The 20,440-nt window shown below is 39.8% G+C and overlaps 1 protein-coding gene across 10 annotated transcripts in view; it reads right to left on the reverse strand.

The window, feature by feature from the left end:
* Positions 1–20,440, reverse strand: part of serpinh2 (serine (or cysteine) peptidase inhibitor, clade H, member 2) — an 82,628-nt gene that overhangs the window by 16,158 nt on the left and 46,030 nt on the right. For 5 of the 10 annotated variants that reach the window (XR_013820704.1, XM_079867714.1, XM_079867716.1 and 2 more), the window contains 3 exons: positions 10,703–11,328; positions 1,779–1,871; positions 1,472–1,704 (listed from right to left, as the gene is read on the reverse strand). Coding sequence is in view for 9 of the 10 variants with exons in the window: in XM_079867714.1 (XP_079723840.1) it covers positions 1,472–1,704; positions 1,779–1,871; positions 10,703–11,328 (952 nt within the window). In the remaining variant the exon portion in view is untranslated. Of the gene's footprint in view, positions 1–1,471; positions 1,705–1,778; positions 1,872–10,702; positions 11,329–12,060; positions 12,099–12,555; positions 13,119–20,440 lie in introns of those variants that run through there. The other 5 variants (XM_079867718.1, XM_079867721.1, XM_079867722.1 and 2 more) reach the window with 5 other exon arrangements.

A 20,440-nucleotide genomic window follows, 5' to 3' on the forward strand; every position in this document is an offset into this window, starting at 1 on the left:
ACAGTTAATCTCCAAATTAATGTAGAAACAACATAAATACAGTATATTTCAAAAACTTGTTTGATGGCATATTTTTTATGAATGAAGGTCAGTCTCACTGATACTAACACAGCTATTGATGTCTGAATAAAAATGACATCAATAAAAATGATGTCATTTTTGATGTCATTTTTGATGATGTCCCCCCCCCCCCATTACACATTAGTAATTGAAAGCTATAATTTTTTTAAACATTTATTAGGCTTCAAATTAAATTTAAGTGAACTTCAAATAAATCATCACATAAACCCATAATAAATGTCATATTTACCTGTGTAACATTTCAAGAACAATATACAAAAATTTAATAAAGTTATCAAACAGTCTGCACGGCGTAAATTATAGATTAAATATAGACTATTAAAGCTACAAAAGTTCTTTAGTCAAGAGCAGTGAGTAATTTTCTCTGTTCCCTTGGTTCTTTGATTAACATTAATGACAAATCTAACAGATTTTTCATATCAACAGAAAAATATCTCAAGACACTGTTAATTATATGCTAAAGCCCGTCCGCACGTTGACCTGATTGGTTACAAGGTAGTTTGTGACATCAGAAACACTAGCGATTTCAAACCGCATTTTTGAGACTGTCTTTGTTTCACTACAGTTTTAAGGAGAGAATACTCAGCAATGGGTTTGACTGAATTTGCACATGGTTTGTCTTAAAGAATATTAAAAACACCACATAGACATATAAACAACATTAAATACTTGATTTTCAAGTTTAAGACCTTAAAAAAAACACTAACTTTTTTGTAATATATACACCACCATTCAAAAGTTAGATTGGGGTCAGTGAGATTTTTTTTTATGTTTTTGAAAGAAGGCTCTTATGCTCACCAAGACAGCATTTATTTGACCCCCCTAGATGGACCAAGGTCCACACACCATAGTCTCACAAAATCAAGTGGAAAACACTGCATTCCTATAACAAAAATAGTTCCAAGACAAAATTTGTTCTTTTTATTAACAATAAAAAACCTTGAACAAAAATGAACACGGCCCGAACCCCTGTGTAATCTGCACCCTGATCACAGGGCAACATGCTCAACCTGCTGGTGTTCAAAAATGAATGCAATGGAAGAGCTTAAATGAACAACTGAGGAATGTTTTAAAGAATAAAAACCATAGCTCAGTGTCCTAAGACACATAAAACTGCCTTCCAAACCATGACTGCAATTTCAGTGCAAACACGATTTCCATTAAAAGGAAAATAGCTTTCCCTCTGAATGAGAATAATCTATGACCTATGGTTGGTTCTCATTATGCTAATGTCATCTCTGGATATCTTCCATTAGCTTTCTAAATGAGTCTTATCTACATTGTATGTTAAGAATATTTATCTATAACGTAATGTTTTGAAATTAAATTGCATTTCACACACTCATAACGACCGTGTAGGAAGTGATACGTACAATATTTGGATTATTACCTGTAGATTAATCGCGCTGCTCATCTTGGCTCTCGGGAGGGATAGTGCCATACTTGTGGAGTTTAGTTTCCCCAACCACTTCTCCACCTGATCCAGGGTCAGCAGACGGTCCAGCCGAGCCAAACCCTCCACATGGAAGGGCAAAAGCAGCACCATGCTGGCCTTCCCTTCCCACAGGCCCAGTTCCAACACCTGTACCATGTTCTCCATGTCCTCGTAGTGACGGTATACGCCTGGGAAAACAGACATTTGGTGGTTTGGATCGCTTAGATGTGTATGCCGATGATAAATGACTGTTGGGACTTACCTGATCTGTGCATCATGGGAACTTTAGTGTATTTGGTACCCAGGAAGTTGCGCAATTCTTGGCTTTCATGGTAGAAGCCTCGATCCCAAAATCCTACAAACAGAAAAATCAACATAAATGAATCAATTAATGAACATGACTTGGGACGTCATGACCCGGGCAATCATTTCCTGACACAAACTATTAGAGAACATTGAGTACCATCATCTTACATTACTAATCTTACAGACAAACTCATCTTTGGATCTGACATACATTGAGACCTTGATGAGTCATATCATACAAAAGAACAATCACAGACACCATGCCAGAAAAAGAGCGAAAGATAAAAGAAAGAAAAGGCAAGAGGAGGGGTGCAGGGGAGGCAGAGGCATAGGACGTATTATTACAGCCCATTACACCCATTAAATTCACTGACAAAGATGAGATTCGATAAAGAGACTATTAGCAGTATTACAGTCACATGTTCTTTTCCACAGTATTTCCACCTTATTGGATTAGTCAAGGGAAAGATAAAAAATGAGAGAAAAAGAAAGAGCGCAAAAAGCAGTATCAAGTCAAATCAAACACTAAGGTTGATTGCAAGACACTATGGGGTTAAGCCAGGCCGTGTTATTGTATTTCTCTGCACCAGAAGCCCTATATTGCTCTTCAAGAGGAGAGAAGAGACAAAAAGATAAGACAGTCAGTGGCTTCTGCAACTCAATTTGAACCTTGACACTTGTTATTTAGACCTACAGTCGCCCCAGAAACTATTTGGACACTTAAAATGTCTAAATATCATCGTGTCAGATAAAAAAAAAGAAAGTGTCAAAGTGTCATCGGAAAGAATATACTAGAGCTTATTTTTCCAGAAATAACTTCACTTTTTGTGCCATTTTTGCAATTGTTTTAAAACACCACCAGTTGATCACATTAAAGGGGTCATGACATTGATTATAATGTTCCTTGAGGTTCACTTATAGTGTTAATAAAACAAATACATATTTGGAAAAACTGTAAATTTCAACACTCATTCTGAGCCTCTATCTGTTTTTAAGGCACGGCTCCTTTAAGGCTTGTCAGTAAACGGCCACTGTTATGATTGGCTAACGTCACTGAATAGGAAACAGTATCAACGCCCACTCGCTACTGAACACCGGTAAGTGTTTTGAAAACTTTATCCATATAAAACCATCATTTACAGATAAAGCATTATAAAATCATTTACTTCAGTTTGTGCTGCAGCTGCTGTCAGATTCAACACAGTCGCTACTTCATCTTTCAACAAAAGTTTCTTTGTGAACTCTCCATTACACTGAGCACTGATTAGAACAAGACTCCAGCATGTGGGTGAGACAATGCACCAAAAAGAGAGAGAGAGAGAGACAGATCTCCAGCGAAAGTTCTTTCACTCTTTCATTAGTCCTGTTGTCGACAGACTGTCAGAAACTGAACACGCATCTGTAAACTGTATCAGTGTAGACAGCGTCAGTGATTATAATGGGTTTTATGTTTTTGACGTGACGCTCACATCCAGTGTAGACAAATGTCAGCCGTTAAGCGACTGAACGCCAGTGGGCGGAGCCTATGGTGTGATGATGTAGAACTATTCATCGATGTCAATGTCTGGAGGCAGGCATATGCAAATGTATTTGCCCATGTGACATTTGATGTCTCATCTCATGACCCCTTTAACTTTGAACATAGACACTAAAGATACTTTCAGATTATGTACTTGGATAGACGGAAGAACTTTTCTGATCTGTGATGAAGTGCTCTAACATTGGGAGGAAAAGAAATGAATGCTTTTATTCAGCATGCATGCATAATATAGATCAAAAGTGACATTCATAATGTTACGAAATATTTAGATTTCCTTTAAATGCTGTTCTTATGAACTGTTAAAAAAATTCCTGAAAAAATTGCATCACAGTTTCTAAAAAAATATTAAGCAACACAACTGTTTTAAACATTGATAATAATAAGAAATGTTTCTTGAAACTAGCACCAAATTACAAAGTCACCTGATCGCACGTCTGCATGTATAGCTTCAGTTTATCCAGGCCTCTGTTTTGTTGTACCTTAAAAAGGAATGTGCCACCCAAGAAGAAATTTCCATAATCACCTTTAAACACTCCCGGTCCCAAAACCACTGCTTTCAGCATTAAACATCCTCAACCGGAGGGATTCAAAACATATCCCTTACAGATAATTAGGAATACCATTAACAAAATCAGAAAATAAACAAAACAAAGAGACAGAAACTTGGTTAGAATTCCTCTTTAAAGAAAAGTGCCTGGTTTTATAAACCCGAGACGAGACGTTCAACTGTCATTTATTATGAGAAACACCTGATCCTGTGTAAGGAAAGCAAACCTCTCCGGTCGGCCCCGTGCCAAGCTTTGCATGCGCCTCAATGGTATGTTAGCAGTTCCCTTTGAGCCTGTGAACACAAGCCAAGAGCCAGAGCAGTTGGATTTCAATAATTATACAGGGGGATGAAATTTGATCAGTCTAAAGTTCAAAACACATGGCATGGTATCTGTCAGTTATTATGGGGTGGCAAAGCTCTTGGAACTGCAAGCATTAAAAGGGGAATTCTGCCATGCGAGTTTCTGAAATGCCACACAAGGATTCTTGTCACTGCGGTCTTGGCTGGCAATCAAAAGAAAGAAAAACATCCTGGGAGATTCTGTGACTGAAAGAGAGAAACAGTGACCCGACGAGCATTCACAAGAGAGGGACGCTCATACCTTCTTCATTAATTACAGAGCGTAAAGACAATGCGGCTATTGTGTGGTTTTGCATCTTGAAACCTCTCTCATGCCCATGTTCACTAATAACCGTGCCACAAACAATAAAGCTAAAGCGCTCTGATTTAAAGCACGTTCATCTTCTCTCGCCAGATCCGTCGGTGCTCTGCTGAAGTGTATGTGCTTGTTTTGGGGTTTGCTGTACAGAGCACAAAGACTGAGGTAATGAGCTGAGCGAGTGTTGTGTCTGCCACCACAACACACCCCGAATGGGCCTAAAGTTCCCTCTGTCTTTCTCGTTAAACCAAAAAATCTCTTATCTTTCACCTGTCTTTCTTTTCCCTTCACACCTGTGGCTCTCCATTTGCCCCCTGCTATGAGCTCCGATCCAGTTCTCCATGGTGTCTGCCTATTTGTTTTAGTGTACCTGGAATTAAGAATTGTACATGCACGGGAAGCATGTAGCCTGTACGGGAGTGAATCCCCTAATTTATCGTTCCATGTGTGTACGGAACACAATTCACTCCTGAAATTGGGATGATTGACGGCATAGCAAAGTTCTGGCGTCTCGCAGGTTTGGTATCCGGTATTAATTAGGGATGTAACGATACCCTTATGTCACGATTCAATACATATCATGATACTGAACTCACGATATGATATTATTGCGATACTCCAAGACATATGGTAAAAGGTTAACAAAAAAATGTACTGTTGATTAAAATGCTTCATTTTATATTACATTATGTGTGTAAATGAATAGGCTTGGACTTGATGCTGGAAACCCAATGCACAGGACAATAGAGACACCAGAATAAAAATATGCACGATTCTGAAGCTGAAAATACTGAATTATTTTAGACGAATTTGCTTGCACTCTTTCACTGATTAGATATATATAAAATAATCTAGGACACATTTTACTGGTAACATCAGACATTTGGCATTATCAGATTCAGGACACACAAATACTCCCTCATTGCATTATTATACATTATATTCAACCTTATATATAGTAGTTTATAGTAGTACTGACACTAAAACTCTGAAAACTTGATTTTTTTATATTTTTACACTATACACAATACATATTGTCACTATCCAAGATACATATTGTTGCATTTTTGTATTGCTATATATTGTGTCATGATATATTGTTACACCCCTACTATTAATATTACAGCAACAAAAAACTCATTATTATGTTCTGCAATTTTAACACAACCATTGTCTACAGAGTTTTATGTTAGGAAGGCTGCTTCACAGAGTGCACACTTGAAGTGTTGCCATGTCACTAATTAAAGTGTTTTTGGGCTTGTTTGAGCTTGAGACATAAAGCGATATAGTTTATGGAGTTAATAAAGTAGGTAGCTGTGGGTCATGATTTTTTGGTCTTGTTTTCAATATTAAGCATTTGGATTTATCTCGCTTTATAATGGGCTTGTTCGCTGTTTTTTTCTAGGAAGATCTGGCAACACAATTGAGTCAAGACTTGCACCACATGCATACAGAAGAGGGACACATCTCTGATGCACATTAAAATATGTCATTAACAAGTTGTTCGGTTCTGTACACACAGCATAGAATTTTTGGGAGTTAATTCGGTTGTAGAATGCGGTTGTCACTCCCGTAAATTACTGTGTGTGTATGAAATGGGAATAAGCACTAAAAGGGGAAAATTTAACTGCATTGTGTATGTGGCCAATAAAACATTTGTAACTTACTCCCTAAAAAAAGCAAACTATTAATTCAAATCCACTTGAAGCGGCCCACGCATGATTGAACGGTCCAGGAGAACAGAGAAAACTGCTCTCAGATTAACAACGAGAGTAAAAGTCCACAAACGCCCCATCAGAGAGGCAATGAAAAAGCTTCGGACAAAGTTAATATTGCACAGGCGACTAAATGAATTACTATAGAACCCTGAAGCGGTGCGACTACTGACTGCTTTTAAATTATAAATCCAAACTATGAATTCAATTTTCATAATCTCATTCACAGGGCCCAATCTATTGTCTGATCTAATTTGTATATTTCATCGGCTGAATTAATGAACTTCCACCAACTCCCGCTTCTTGCTTGAGAATGGGAAAAAAATACGTAATTAAGTCAAAACATAAAACAAAAGAAATTAATTAGATTGCTTATCAACCTAAAATCAATCCAAACTTTATTTCCTGTTGCGTTTGGTAGTAGAGAGAAGCTCTCCTCCCACCGCTCCGTTCCCATCGCTCTGTGTTTAAAATAGGATCAAAGCACCTGCCAGTATTACTCAGACAAAGAAATCGATGAGTAGAACAAGACTCCAGCATGTGGGTGAGACAATGCACAAAAAAAGAGTGAGAGAGAGAGAGAGAGAGAGAGAGAGAGAGAGAGAGAGAGAGAGAGAGAGAGAGAGAGAGAGAGAGAGAGAGAGAGAGAGAGAGAGAGAGAGAGAGAGAGAGAGAGAGAGAGATCTCCAGTGAAGTAGAACAGCGGCATGTTAAAAACTCATTTTAAGCCCTTCAAGCATATTTAACGTCTCTTCTTGGAGCTGACAAGAAACTTAAGTATTGTTGAACTGTCTCTGATTTGACTAAACATGGCACTACATGTACTCCACAGCTTTTGTGTGAATACAATATTACTACTATTACTGCTCAATAATAACAAGACAAGAAAACCACCATCTCTAGAGTGTGTCAAAAAATGTTCCTTTCAGTTGGGTTCAAGGTTAAAGATACTAAATCAGAGCCTTGGCTTAGAGGTTAACATGCACGCTCTTACACATTGAACCACAGTGTTCATGCGGATTTAAACCTAGCTCAAACGGTAGAGAATGGTGCTAGCAACACCAAGGTCATGGGTTCGATTCCCATGGATAATGCATGAGAGTATAAGATATAATGTATATTAGATGCAATACTGTCTAAAAGGACCAAAAATGACAGAAGACATGTTCTGTGCATATTATGCAAATGTTCCCAATTGCATGGATTTGAATAACCAATTTATTTCGGATATGACAAAGACAATGCCATTCACAGGTCATGTGACAGTAATGCAATACACAACTGCTAGTTGTTGCATAATAGAGGTCCAAATATATTTTTCTACAGTAGTCAGTATACAGTACTGCACTGTATGCAGAAGGCTAACATTGTATTAAAGGGATAGTTCACCCAAAAATGAAAATGTATTGCATGTCAATGGCATGTCAATCATTTCGCTTCATACGACCTTAATGTATCTTCAAGAGCCACGGGTATTAGTTTTGTTTTGCATGTATATGTTTTTTTGACTCCCAAAGTGACGGTAACCATTGACTTGCATTATATGAATCACCAAGACCCACAGTTTCAGCAAAAAATCTTTACTGTTCTACTGAAGAAAAAAAGTCACCTACATCTTGGATTGCCTGAGGGTGAATTAAATTAACAGCAACTTTTTGGGTGAACTATCCCTGGCAATAGCCAATCACTGGAGGGCAGGAGATGCAGACGATCATTACTACATTATTTAAGATGACACCACCTCTCCTGGGAAGATTAATAGGCTCTTCCTGATATACTGGGGATGGTGTGTCATCAACTACTGTCCCATTTGTGAAAGAATCATTCTTTTGAACCGATGCTTTGACGATTTGTTCAGAACGATTCACAAAGCATTTGATTGTAGTTTGGATTGTGGTTCATAGTTTAAAAAATTATGAATCATTTATTCCAACCAACTCGCTGTAAAACAAAAGTTCAACTAAATGAATCAGACTTCCCAGCGTGAACACAAACAGGTGTGTATACAGTACACAAATAAATACAAACACATATGTTGTAAACACATGCGCCTCACAGGTGCATCTGCTACACCGACATAAATCACTATAATCACACACACGTATGTTTTGCACACCCCCTAAAGTGTGATTCCTTATCCTCCAAGCTAATTTTCACCTTCAGCATCAGTCGTGCAACTGCTTATACTCCATTTATCAAGCAGCAACACAATCTGTACAAGCAAATTCTCCAGCACGCAAGTGAGCGGAAGCCCAGCGGTGCTACGACTACTCCGTCTGATCCTGTTTGGCTCAAATATCAGTTCTTGCCCTTTTTTTAAGAAAAGTGTAAAAGTGTTTTAACTCCACACTGACCCTGGAATTGGTAGAGAACTGGAATTGTACGAAAATGTTAACCGTTCACATTCTTAAAACAGTTAATGGTAGCCTGAAATTATTTGAGTAGCACTTTGAGTTGCAACTCATACTAGTGAGGATTCGATTAATCCCAATTACTCTTTTGAATTAGTTCACCAAAAAGATTTGTACACTGATTTGTTTTTTTTTGTTTGTTTTTTTGGGGGGGGGGGTGTCTTTGCAATCTTTATACAACAGTTAAAAAATGTCGAGCATAACAGAGGTGTTCCTAAATAAATCAGTGTTAAAGGAATAGTTCACCCAAAAATGAAAATTCTGTCATTAATTACTCACCCTCGTCATCCAAACCAGTAAGACTTTCGTTCATCTTCAGAACACAAATGAAGATCTTTTTAATAAAATCTGAGCCAGTTTTATACTCTCCATTGACTTTCTTTCTGCAGTCTGCATTTTTCACTTTTTTCTGTCCTCGAACATAAACAGAAGCTCAATCGAACATACTTGACACACGAGAATGAACCTCATTGGTTCTTGTTGAAGCTCAAACCTGATGCGTAACACGAGAGTGAACCTCATTGGTTCTCGCACGTCAAGTGAACATGCTTGAGCTTCTGTTTACCACGACTGATGTGTGAGTTGATGAATGTTTATATGCGAATAAAAGCCTAAATTCAATCTGTTCATAAAGCGATCGCAAGTCTTCAGAAAATTTGGAATAAACCACTCAATTCATATGGATTAGTTTTATGGTCTCTTTATGAACTTCTTGAAGCGTCAAAGTGGTAGTTGCGTAGCTGTCAATGGAGGGACAGAAACCTCTCAGATTTCATTAAAAAGATCTTAATTTGTGTTCCGAAGATGAATAAAAGTCTTTTCAGCGCGAGCTGTGTAGAGAAGCCCATTTCCAGCTCTACTGCATCAATACTATGCGTGGTAGCTCGTACCAAGGGCGTGGTGAGCTTGAACCTGCTTACGTCACACAGTACCGCTTACGTCACGTAGTACCGCAAACATCCAATAGGAAAATTCAAATGCAGTAGCCCCCGTTCAACCTGAAGAGGGCAGCACTCAGACTTTTTTACACCATATATTGTAGAATTAAAACACTTTATACCCAAATGTCAAAAAAGTTACTTGAATCAATGAACAGCACTAATAAAGCCCCATTCTTACAAATCATTAACTAAAAAAAGTTGGTTTAGGATTTAGTTACCCTTTAAAAACAGTGGCTGCAACCGAAATCGTCCATCATATGCACACTTCAGAATCTCACCGAAAGTAGTAGGTCATTCTAGTACTTTTTGTCTTTGTGAATTCTGACATACTACTTTTGTCACATACTGTTTTTTTTTGTTTGTTTTTTGCCTGCTATATAGTAGGGAAGTATGTGATTTCGGATGCAGCCAGTCCTTTTGCTGAATGAATCAGTGTTTTTGAACAAATTGGTTTAATCAATGATTTAAATCCCACATGAATTAATGGTTCAAGTCCCAGTGCTGTTAGAATGTACATCAGCACTCCTGGAAAGCCGCTTTGCCAATCAGATCACAGAGCCATACGATTAACAAATGATTATTCATTTATATTTAAAAAATGCATATATACAAATTTGTCATGTCTACACTTAATTCAAAAACACTGATTACAAAGCATCGCTAAGAACTCAAATGATAAAAAATAATAGTATTCACTTCCCACAGGCCATTTAAGTAGAGCCAGGTTTTCCAGTGCATCAGGCAAGATGAGGCCATGAATTTTGCAATGCAGTCTGGCCACAGTCCAAACACATAATGGACCATAAAGCTTGAAGATTAGACACAACTATCCTGATCCTCTAAGTACAGTAGACAAGCCGCACCTTCAGTAAAACTCTGTGTTCCTAAAGCATGCTGTTCACAGAAGCTTTAGTCCTTCTTCATCATATGCCATGTCCTGTGATATGTTATTTGCAGTCAGTGATGAAAATAACTCTTTGACTTAATGTTATATTAGAACAGAATTGTGCTCTACCATTATATTAACCCAGCTAAACTAGTTTCCAACTTATTGTTTCTTCTCACCTTTAAAGCGCAGTGCATTGGCTAGGATCACGGCTCCAGGTTTGGTCTCGAGCGCTTGTTCCAGAGCTGCTGCCTCTTCCCCATCCATCCCACTTTTAGCCCAGGACTGGAGCATCTCCATGTCAGTCTCTTTCTGTACGTCCTCCAGGGCCACATGCTGCAACCCAAAGTGGGTCTGGAGCTTCTCCAGAAAGCTCTTCTCCAGTTCAGGGGCTTGTTTGGAAAACAGTGCGGAGGAACTGTGCAATGTGTAGCTGGTTCCATTAGCTTCACGGACAGATTTCAGCGCCCTGGTCAAAGCTTCTCCAACCGCTTTCTCATTTTTGGTGAGCCTCAGGAGATCATGAAACTGGGCTGCTGTGGATCCATTAGCTCCACCTCCTAGAGCCAGCAGAGAGTTGGCCAACAGAAGCGGGGAGATGATGGTGTTGGTCTTGGAAGCGCCGATGCGGATCGACCTGTACAGCTGCAGTCCCAGGCTCCAGGTGGGGTGATGTAAGCTGGAGATTTCTGGCTGAGGCGAGCCTTGAACTTTGGGTTCCTGTGGAGTAGATGACCAGACGCTCTGTAGAGCCAACAGTAGTAGAGACAGGAGAGGAACAGAAGACATGGGCAGCATTGCAGCTCTGGAGAGAAAGCGAAAGAGAAGAAAATATCAAATTATTATTCTACAAATGTTAAGTATCTTAGGGGCCATTCACACAGATTGCATTTTCCATTCCACAGCACTACTTTTCCATTGTTTTTCAATGTAAATGCGCTAGACAGATGTATTTGACCGTTGCACTCGCATCTTTTGCAGCGTCTCGTGCATAACACTGCGCTCAAGTTATAAGAAATTCAACTTTTAAAAAAACTGAGTTTTTTTCCCCCCTATCCAATGCCTAAGTTCTGCGAAAACAAAAACGCACTTTGTGAATGGCCTCTTAGGCTCAACATGAAATTCAAACTGATCTCATTTACTTCATTAAAACATGTTGTATTGTGCATAATTCATTGGTGCATATAATTCAAAAGAATAAAAGTGTCTGTCTCCTTGCTTCTTCTCTAAGATTTCTTTTGATTATAATGATTTTGTTAAAAACACTTTACCCTTTTTCTGGTATAACGCCCACTTTTCAGTCTAATCAATTTTCTATGGACAATATCAAGCCCCGTCCAAAAAAAAAAAATTCTCTCTCTCTCTCTCTCTCATTTCACAAATGCAAGATTATATTAAAGTCCTGAATCCCAAGGATGGATTATGGTCCTGTGAGGCCCCACGGCACCAGTTTTTTGGAAACCCCCCAAAATTCATTGATTTTAATTATATTATTGGCAAACATTCAAACAGTGTTTGACTATCTATATCAATTTACATTTGCAGTGCCTTGCTTCTGGATGATTCAGAAACCTCAGCTCAAGGGCCCGGTGCCCACCCCATAGAACAACAATATTCTAAAGGAAAAATTAAATAATTCTCAGTTGCCTTAAAAAATTATGTGGTTAACAGACTTTACTCCAAAATACCATAGTGACCACAGTACAATAAAAAATAAATTAATATGACATAAACGTTCTGAAACCTTCTGAATGAGATTCCGTTTAAATTTATTATATTTTTGCAGTAGTAGCAACTGCTAAACGTGGTTTCTGTGGTGATTTTATACGACTGTCCCTCTAATCCCGACGTCCAATTCGTTTTCCAGACAGTTGCATTGCTGATAGGGCATTAAATAGTAACCAGGCATCCTCATGACCCATACATCTCTAAAATCAACGTTACAATCCTCTTAAAACCATGAACCGAACAGAGTCCTCCGGAAATTTCGTTTTATATCCGAGAGATCACAGAAAAGACCGAGTAAACAAACCAGTTAAATAACAGCAGACGTCGGAGGATATTATACAGGCGGAACAGTAGATGTTGGTTTTTGCGCTTGCTGTGCGAGAGCAGCTGTGCCGTCTGCTCGGAGAACTGAGGGGCAAAAACACAAAGTGAAAAAGTTCCTTGTTTGCTTGTACCGTTAATTAATTAAAGCTTCCTTCTTTCCTCCGGCTTCTTCTGTGGGTTTTGAGCTGAAAGGAACTGACAAGGCAGGTTCAGACGTGACAGAGGAGGGTCTTTTCACAGTTTGCTCACTTTTCTACTATGCTCTCTCGACTCAATCCGGGTATTTTTCAGCTTTCCAGAAATCGTGCATTCCATAAGCCTCCTTTTCTAGCAGATCTATACCTAAATAAGGCATTCTTGTTTACCGAGGCATTTTTGTCTATCAGTGTTACACACCATAAAAAGCGTCAGAGCGCATTATTTTTGTGTGTGTTTTGACCTTCAAAATTGACAAAAAGCTGTTTTTTTACGCAACTGGTTGGTTCCCTCAGCTGTACCTCGAGGAAAGCACGCAGTTACAAAAGTGACCGAAAGGAGGCGCGCGCGGACTACTCTGCCCCGGCTCAACATAAGGTCGACTTGTCCTATAATAGTGTGTCATGTATCCACCCGCGAAAGCATTAAACACACTCCTCTTCCTTCTGATTTACATTTTGAGCTCCCAGTTTTTGGATTTCAGCTGTGACATTTTCCAACATCCTCAGAGGAAGCTTCATTTAAAAACAAAACAAAAAAACAGCTGAGGTAAAGTTCAAGATTAGTCAAGTTGAACTGCAAATTGATCAATGAGCAGATAGATAGCACAAGCAGGCAGAATCAATTGATGTTTAGATACTCAGAGGCGGTGGAAAAGGGAGGATCAGGCCTGGGGACAGACTCTCAGATCACGGCAAACACGCCACAACACTAAACAGCCTGCTGGGACATGACAGTACATAGACTTTGCCAATTACTCCTCTAATCCACATCACACTCTCAGATAGTCGTCTACAAAGCACACGCTAGCGAATACACAAGTGCACTCTCAGTGCTTCTGTGTGGCTGTCACACACACACACACCGTAGCTTGCACTCATATGTTGTGATGGCTAATTAGACATACATATGCTATTTGAATCTAAAGCTGTCAGAGGCCTCATAGTGCATTCACCCCCGACGTGTGCACGCTGATGGAAATACGCCCCTCCTTCACACACACGTGCACTAGCGGTAATGATGACTAATGTGTGTCTGGTCATGGCTGCTTGCTTCATGTGGAGGATAGGTGTAACTGGATACGTCTTAAGCATCTCTGTGGGAGCTGCTGCCTTAAGGACACTGGCAGAACATCACGGTCATTGGAGCCTGTAATTAGTTGCTCTCTCATACTGGTCTACAATCACCCCCTCCCTGCTTTCAAATCAAAACCTTAGCGGTTATAAGAGCCGCAGTCAAACAGATCAGGTTCTCACAGTCAGGCGAGACTATAATGAGCAGGTTTCACAGATACAGCGGCCCAGGTGATCCATCTACTGCGGATGCTTCGCACATAAACGAGTCCCCGGGGAAACTTCCCAAATCCCTGTACACCTTGTGGGAGATTTGCATCTTCCCGGGGTGTCACCTTTCACCGCCGGTGCGACACCTTTGCTACTCTTACATCCAGCCTTTGGCCTCCTAGACGCTCCTTCACACCCTTAATGTTCATTTCACCCCTATAGTTGTAGCAAGGAGTGGCTTTCCGTTGATGTTTCTCAAATGCATCGCAGGATCTTATTTCCACTTAGCAGGTCATCCACGTACACAGATTTTCTACATGAGCCTCGAAGTAGGTTTGTGGGTTAAATGTTTGGCCTCGGGCCATGACTACGCTGGATTAGAACATCTAAAAGGGAATGTATAGCTTGTTTATGATGATTTGTTTATGAAGATCTCATATTCTGAGGCATGATACAGAAATGAAAAGGAGTGACCTGAACATCACAGAAAGCTTCGACTTAAACAAGGGATGCACCAATAAGGAGATTTTGGCAAATAAGCCAATAATTATTTTCATGTCATGGCTAATAACCAATAAATGGCTGAGAGTATAGAACTGTAATTTTCATCTAAGTGTAAAAAAATATTTGTACATTTAAAAATAAATCATTACAAACTAAAATCAAAGCCACAATTACATTTAGGGATCAGAACTTTATAATCTACAGTAAGAGAAAATATTCATTTTGAGATTTGCATTATATTTAACAATTATTTAATTAGTAGGTTTTTTGATGGCAAAGGTATTCTAAATGTAAAACGAGCATGCACAAATATCAAATACTGGCTAACATTCTTTAATATTATATATTATAAAAAATTTGCAATATTTGGCAGATAACTGATACGGTACCCCTATCGTGCCTTTATCTATATCACCCTAGCATTGTGGCAGTGAGTTTTCCACAGGCAAGCACCACTAACACTTTCTTCAGAATGTGTAAAAATCTGGTTTACTCTGCTATTTACCTTATTATATGCCTCCCTAAAGGGCACAAATCTGCTTCAAATATGTTGGACGTCTTTATAGTGCCAGAGACAATATACAGAAATATCTGACGTTTACCATTCAGCTTAATTGATTTTCCTCATGGATGCTGTCTTGTAAAACATACAGAGACCCAAATTCACAGTTCATCTTCCAGCCTCTTCTGGACACCTTTAAGCCAGAGTATTGGTGTCCGTCCAGTCTCATAACCCGCAAAGCGCTCTGCCAGCGACAGGAGACGAGAGGCAGGGCGAATGACATTTACGGTACAATAGGCCCCTGATTTACTTTCCGTACGAGCCTGTAGACAGTAAAGCTCTCTCCCACACACACACATACACACCTTTACTGCAGGGTCTTTTTATATGTTGGAGCCATTTCAGGACAAACAGTGGGGTTGGGCTCCGCCAGTTCATCATCATCATCATCCCTGACCCGTGGGCCCCGCCGGTCCCGTTTCACGCTTAGTCTCCCATATATGCTGGATTCAGAGCAGTCGCTCTCACATGCATTCAAATTCCCATCATAATGAGAGCTTCTGGAATACCGCTCTGAGATCAGCGTTAAAAGAGAAGATCTGTCAACACCCCGTTGTGCTAGTTTGGATCCGAGTGCGTTGAGTGACGGACCTATGGCGCGTTTCCCAGTGCCTTTAATCCATGATGACTCTATGGGTCTGACCCGTAGCAGCAAGTAGGCCTGAAAAGAACATAAACACATGTATTTCCTCCGTCTCTCCCTTTCTTTCTCACTCTCTCATTCATACAAATACTCACCCAAGGGTGTATACAGGAGCGGAGGTCTGGATAGCTAAAAGAGCACAAACACACACAGACGCAGTTGGGGGGAAAACATGTTCACAATTGTCAGAAATCACAGCGCCATCTGTTCTCTGTCTCAGATGTTTCCAGGCAGAGGCTCGAGGATTTTCCTGCGAGACGAAGCGAACCGGGCGGCCGACCCTCAGGGCGATCCCGAGTCAAGAACAAGGGTGTCGGGTGAAGGGAGCAGATGACAGAGGTGGTGTTTTTCTGTAACGCCGTCTGGTTAAAGCACACATAGGCAGAGAAATATACATAAACCATGCCTGACATATGATTTTTTATTTTATTTTTTAAACTGAAACGGTTCAACATTTAAACAAAATATGTATAAAAAGGTGCATATATTTTTATTTAATGCACACATTTTCAACAAGATTTTTCCAGAATGTTATGCAAGCATAAGTCAAAAACCGCAAAGATTTCCCTGCACAAAGATGCACAACGCTATACTACAGTAAAAGTTTGTTTCTGCCACAGAATAAATTGATTTGCTTTTTTCTCATAATTGTGATTTACATCTCCCAATTCTGACTTTATAACTCGCAATACTTTTTTCCTTACAATAGCGAGTTTATACCTCCAAATTCTGACTTTATATGATGTAGAGGCCTCAGAAACCCATGCACCTATCAAACATGCATGTGGGTTGATGGGGTTAAGGGCCATTGTGCAGCGATTTAGAGCAACAAACCTGACCTGAAATCATTCATTTTTAATAAGAGATGGGAAAGGTTGGTGAAGGCAAAGCTGAACACAATTCAACTTTATGCTATTGAACAGTGATGTGATGCAGCCAATGGGAGTGCAGATAGTGATCCATCACCTGATATAGTAACCATAAACAAAATGGTATACAAACAAATAAACAACAAAACCATAACTTATATATATTATCTATCCATACCTGCCTAGATGACTCCGATCTTTAACCAGATGGAACTGGATAATATTCTGAATGTTCTGATCCAATCTGACTTCTGACCTGTAATGCTGCCTGAATCATAATCATACACTGTTCGTTCATTGACCAGAGGAGAGCTGACTCTGAACCTGGTTTCTCCCAAGGTTTTTTCTCCATTCTGGTCACCTGATTGAGATTTGGTTCCTCGCCACTGTCACCTTTTTTCCGCCATTGGCGTTTGCTTGCTTAGTTGGGGACATTTAATTTAATATTCAACAATATTATAGATCTGCCTGCATTGACACCATATATGAGAACTGAACTGAGCTGGATGACAGCACGTTTGACAGCATTAGCATTACAGTATTATTTATGACAGCATTATTTTCCTGTTATCTCTGTAAAGCTGCTTTGAAACTATCTGTATTGTAAAAAGCGCTATATAAATAAAGGTGACTTGACTTGACTATGGACAAGTTTACTAATTTTGCACATTTCCACATCGTTCCAAACCTGTATGACTTGTTCTCTTCTGCTGAACACAAAAAAATATATATATTTTGAAGAATGTTGCCAACTAAACAGTTTCAATTCCCATGCACTGACTTCCACTGTATAAACGAAAAATACAATGGAAGTCAGTGCAAACCAAAATTCTTTAGTTCTCAGCATTCTTCAAAATATCTTCTTTTGAGTTCAGCAGAGGAATAAAATGCATACAGGATGAGTCAATGATGACAGAATTTTCATTTTTGGTAGGGTTTCTTTCATATCAAACGAGTAATTTACTCATTTCGAAGATCCAGTAGTCCTACAAATGAGGTTCATGTTCCATATGTTCACATTATCTTAAAAAATGTCAAATTCTAGAAAAAAGTAAAAAAAAAAAAAAGTTAATACAGTATAAATGAAAAATAAGTGTGCAACTGTGTGCTGAATAAATTCCTGGACAAATTACATCAGGCCTATTAGCACTGACCTTTGACCTTTACTCTGACCAGCGCATAATGAGATAGCAAAACATCCACTAGGTGCACACTTACGAATCTTGGCAGATGCACTTCGTCACCCATCAAGCGTTTCATTAATACTACACACAACCTTCACATACTGCTTTTTCATAGAGGATGATGTGTATGAGGACACACAACTATTAGCATATGTAACAGTCCTACTCGACCTGCTCCATGCGGGATGAGAACCGGGGTCTCCGGCGTGGGAGGCGGGTGTGCTAATAAGGATGCTAAAGACCACAGCCTCTGGCGTCAGTCGCTAGCACCTCTTGAGGCCAGGGGAGTGAGGTTTACACACACAACTCTTACTGGCCTACCTGCGTTACACTCACCCCTAGTGGTGGGACAAAATATCGATAGGATGATATGTAGTTGTCCTTCTCCGTGCGATACGAGAATCGATATTCTGGCACCAAATATCGATATATTAATTAATCAAATAAAGCACTCTAAATAGATTTCCCTGCTCCCAGCATTGCTACTTCATGGCTCCTCAAGGTGGCGCTCAACACATGAATGATGGAAACGTGAACATAAGTTAATTGAAAAAGAGGTTTTTAACGGGATGGCAGACAGCAGTGTGAGTAAAATAATAGATGCCTAAACCACATTTAAGTCCAAGGTCTGGACCCACTTCGGCTTTTATACCATTGATGGGACAAACAAAATCGACAAAGAGTACGTGATATACAAGAACTGCCAGGTAAAAATAAAGTGCACGGGTAATACCACAAACATGCAACGCCATCACCCTGATTCCTCATTGAAAATGTTTAATTTCATTTACGGACTGAAAAACTTGCTGTGCTGTTTTTTAACAGCTTGGGCTTGAATAAAGAGAGAAAACCTGCACTTAACCTTTTCAGTGGCATTTTGTTTTCATAGATAGACAGATATCGTGATGTATCATTATAGGATTGTCTAGCAGTATATTGATTATTGCAGAATTGCTGTATCGTGATATTATCGGTATCGTGAGCCATGTATCGTATCATATCGTGAGGTACCCTGTGATTCCCACCCCCCTAAACCTCACTCCCACCCGGGTCACGGCACCAAATGTAACCGGTCCTATTTGACCTGCTCCCAGCGGGATTCAAACCCGGGTCTCTGAGTGTTTGCGCGTGAGGCGCACGCGCTAACAAGGACGCTAAAGACCTCAGCCAACATGGGCGCACAGAAACAAGCTGCGAAGTCTCTGAACAGTCTGAGCTAACTCAGACATGATCACATACACATGCTGGTTTAAACAGGCACACCTTCCCAGACAGATGGACAGACACGCACACAGACTTTCTTCAGCTCTCACACTTTCTTGAACACACATGGTGATTTGCTCAAACAGATACACTCAGATACTGTTTTCCTCTCTCTCTCTCTCTCTCTCTCTCTCTCTCTCTCTCTCTCTCTCTCTCTCTCTCTCACTCTATCAACAGAAGCGAGGTTAACTGGAGCAGTTAATTGCTCAGAGTGAGTCAGCGATGAGTGGAGTGTTTGGAAGTGGCACACACTCCTGTGCTGACAGCTGTCTTTATATAAACTGAACACTGCTCAACCCAGAGCGGCTTTCCATCCCAAAAAACCCGACCGGCACGGTTCTGCAACGTGTCTTAGATCAGCGGGGAACGGAACAGACGCCGGAGTGCCTCCCCCTCGCTCTTTCTCTCCTTCCCCCCTGCATCCTTTCTTCACATTGTCCTGCTGTGTTTCCATCTCTCTCTCTCTCTCTTGGAGTCTCTCTCTTTCTCCTCCTCCCTGCTCGGCTGCTGCCAGGAGCCCAGCTGGCACTGTCATGTCTGATAGCCTGGAACAGACTGGGCGTGTGGGGTGGGGTGGGGTGGGGGGGGGGATTTGACGACGCTGAAACGGCTACAGCACAATGCATTATGCATTACAGGAGTGTGTGTGCAGTTGTGTTCCCGTGATGCGATATAGGAGCACGTTAGTTTTTGGCTCAAAGAGGCGAATAAGTACAACCAACATGGTCGTTGTGAAAAGCGAATGGTGATTTGGTGCTCAGGAAACATTTCTTATTATTAGCATTGTTGAAAACAATTGGGCCAGTTCATATATTTGTGAAAATCGTGAAACACTATTCAAAAGTTTTGGGGTCAGTAAGATCTTTTTATTAAGATACTAATACTTTTATTCTGCAAGGATGCATTCAATTGATCGTAAGTGACAGTAAAGACTTGTATAATGTTACAAAAGATTTCTATTTTAAATAGAAGCTGTTCATTGAACTTTCTGTTCATCAAAAAATCCTGAAAATAATGCATAATAATTGGGCACCAATAATAATTGAGGACTATTTTTTATCTCCCAATTCTGACTTTTTTCTCGTAATTGTGATTTACATCTCCCAATTCTGACTTTATAACTCGCAATACTTTTTTTCTTGCAATTGCGAGTTTATACCTCCAAATTCTGACTTTATATGATGTAGAGGCCTCAGAAACCCAAACCCCCCCCCCAAAAAAACAAACAAACATTTTAAAATATATTCAAATAGAAAACAGTTATTTTAAATTGTAATAATATTTCACATTATTACTGTTTTTACCTCATACATTACAGGAGTGTGTGTGCGTGTGTGTGTGTGTGTGTGTGTGTGTGTGTGT

The sequence above is a fragment of the Squalius cephalus genome (genome assembly GCF_949319135.1).
Source record: "Squalius cephalus genome assembly, chromosome: 3".
Classification (NCBI taxonomy): Eukaryota; Metazoa; Chordata; class Actinopteri; order Cypriniformes; family Leuciscidae; genus Squalius; species Squalius cephalus.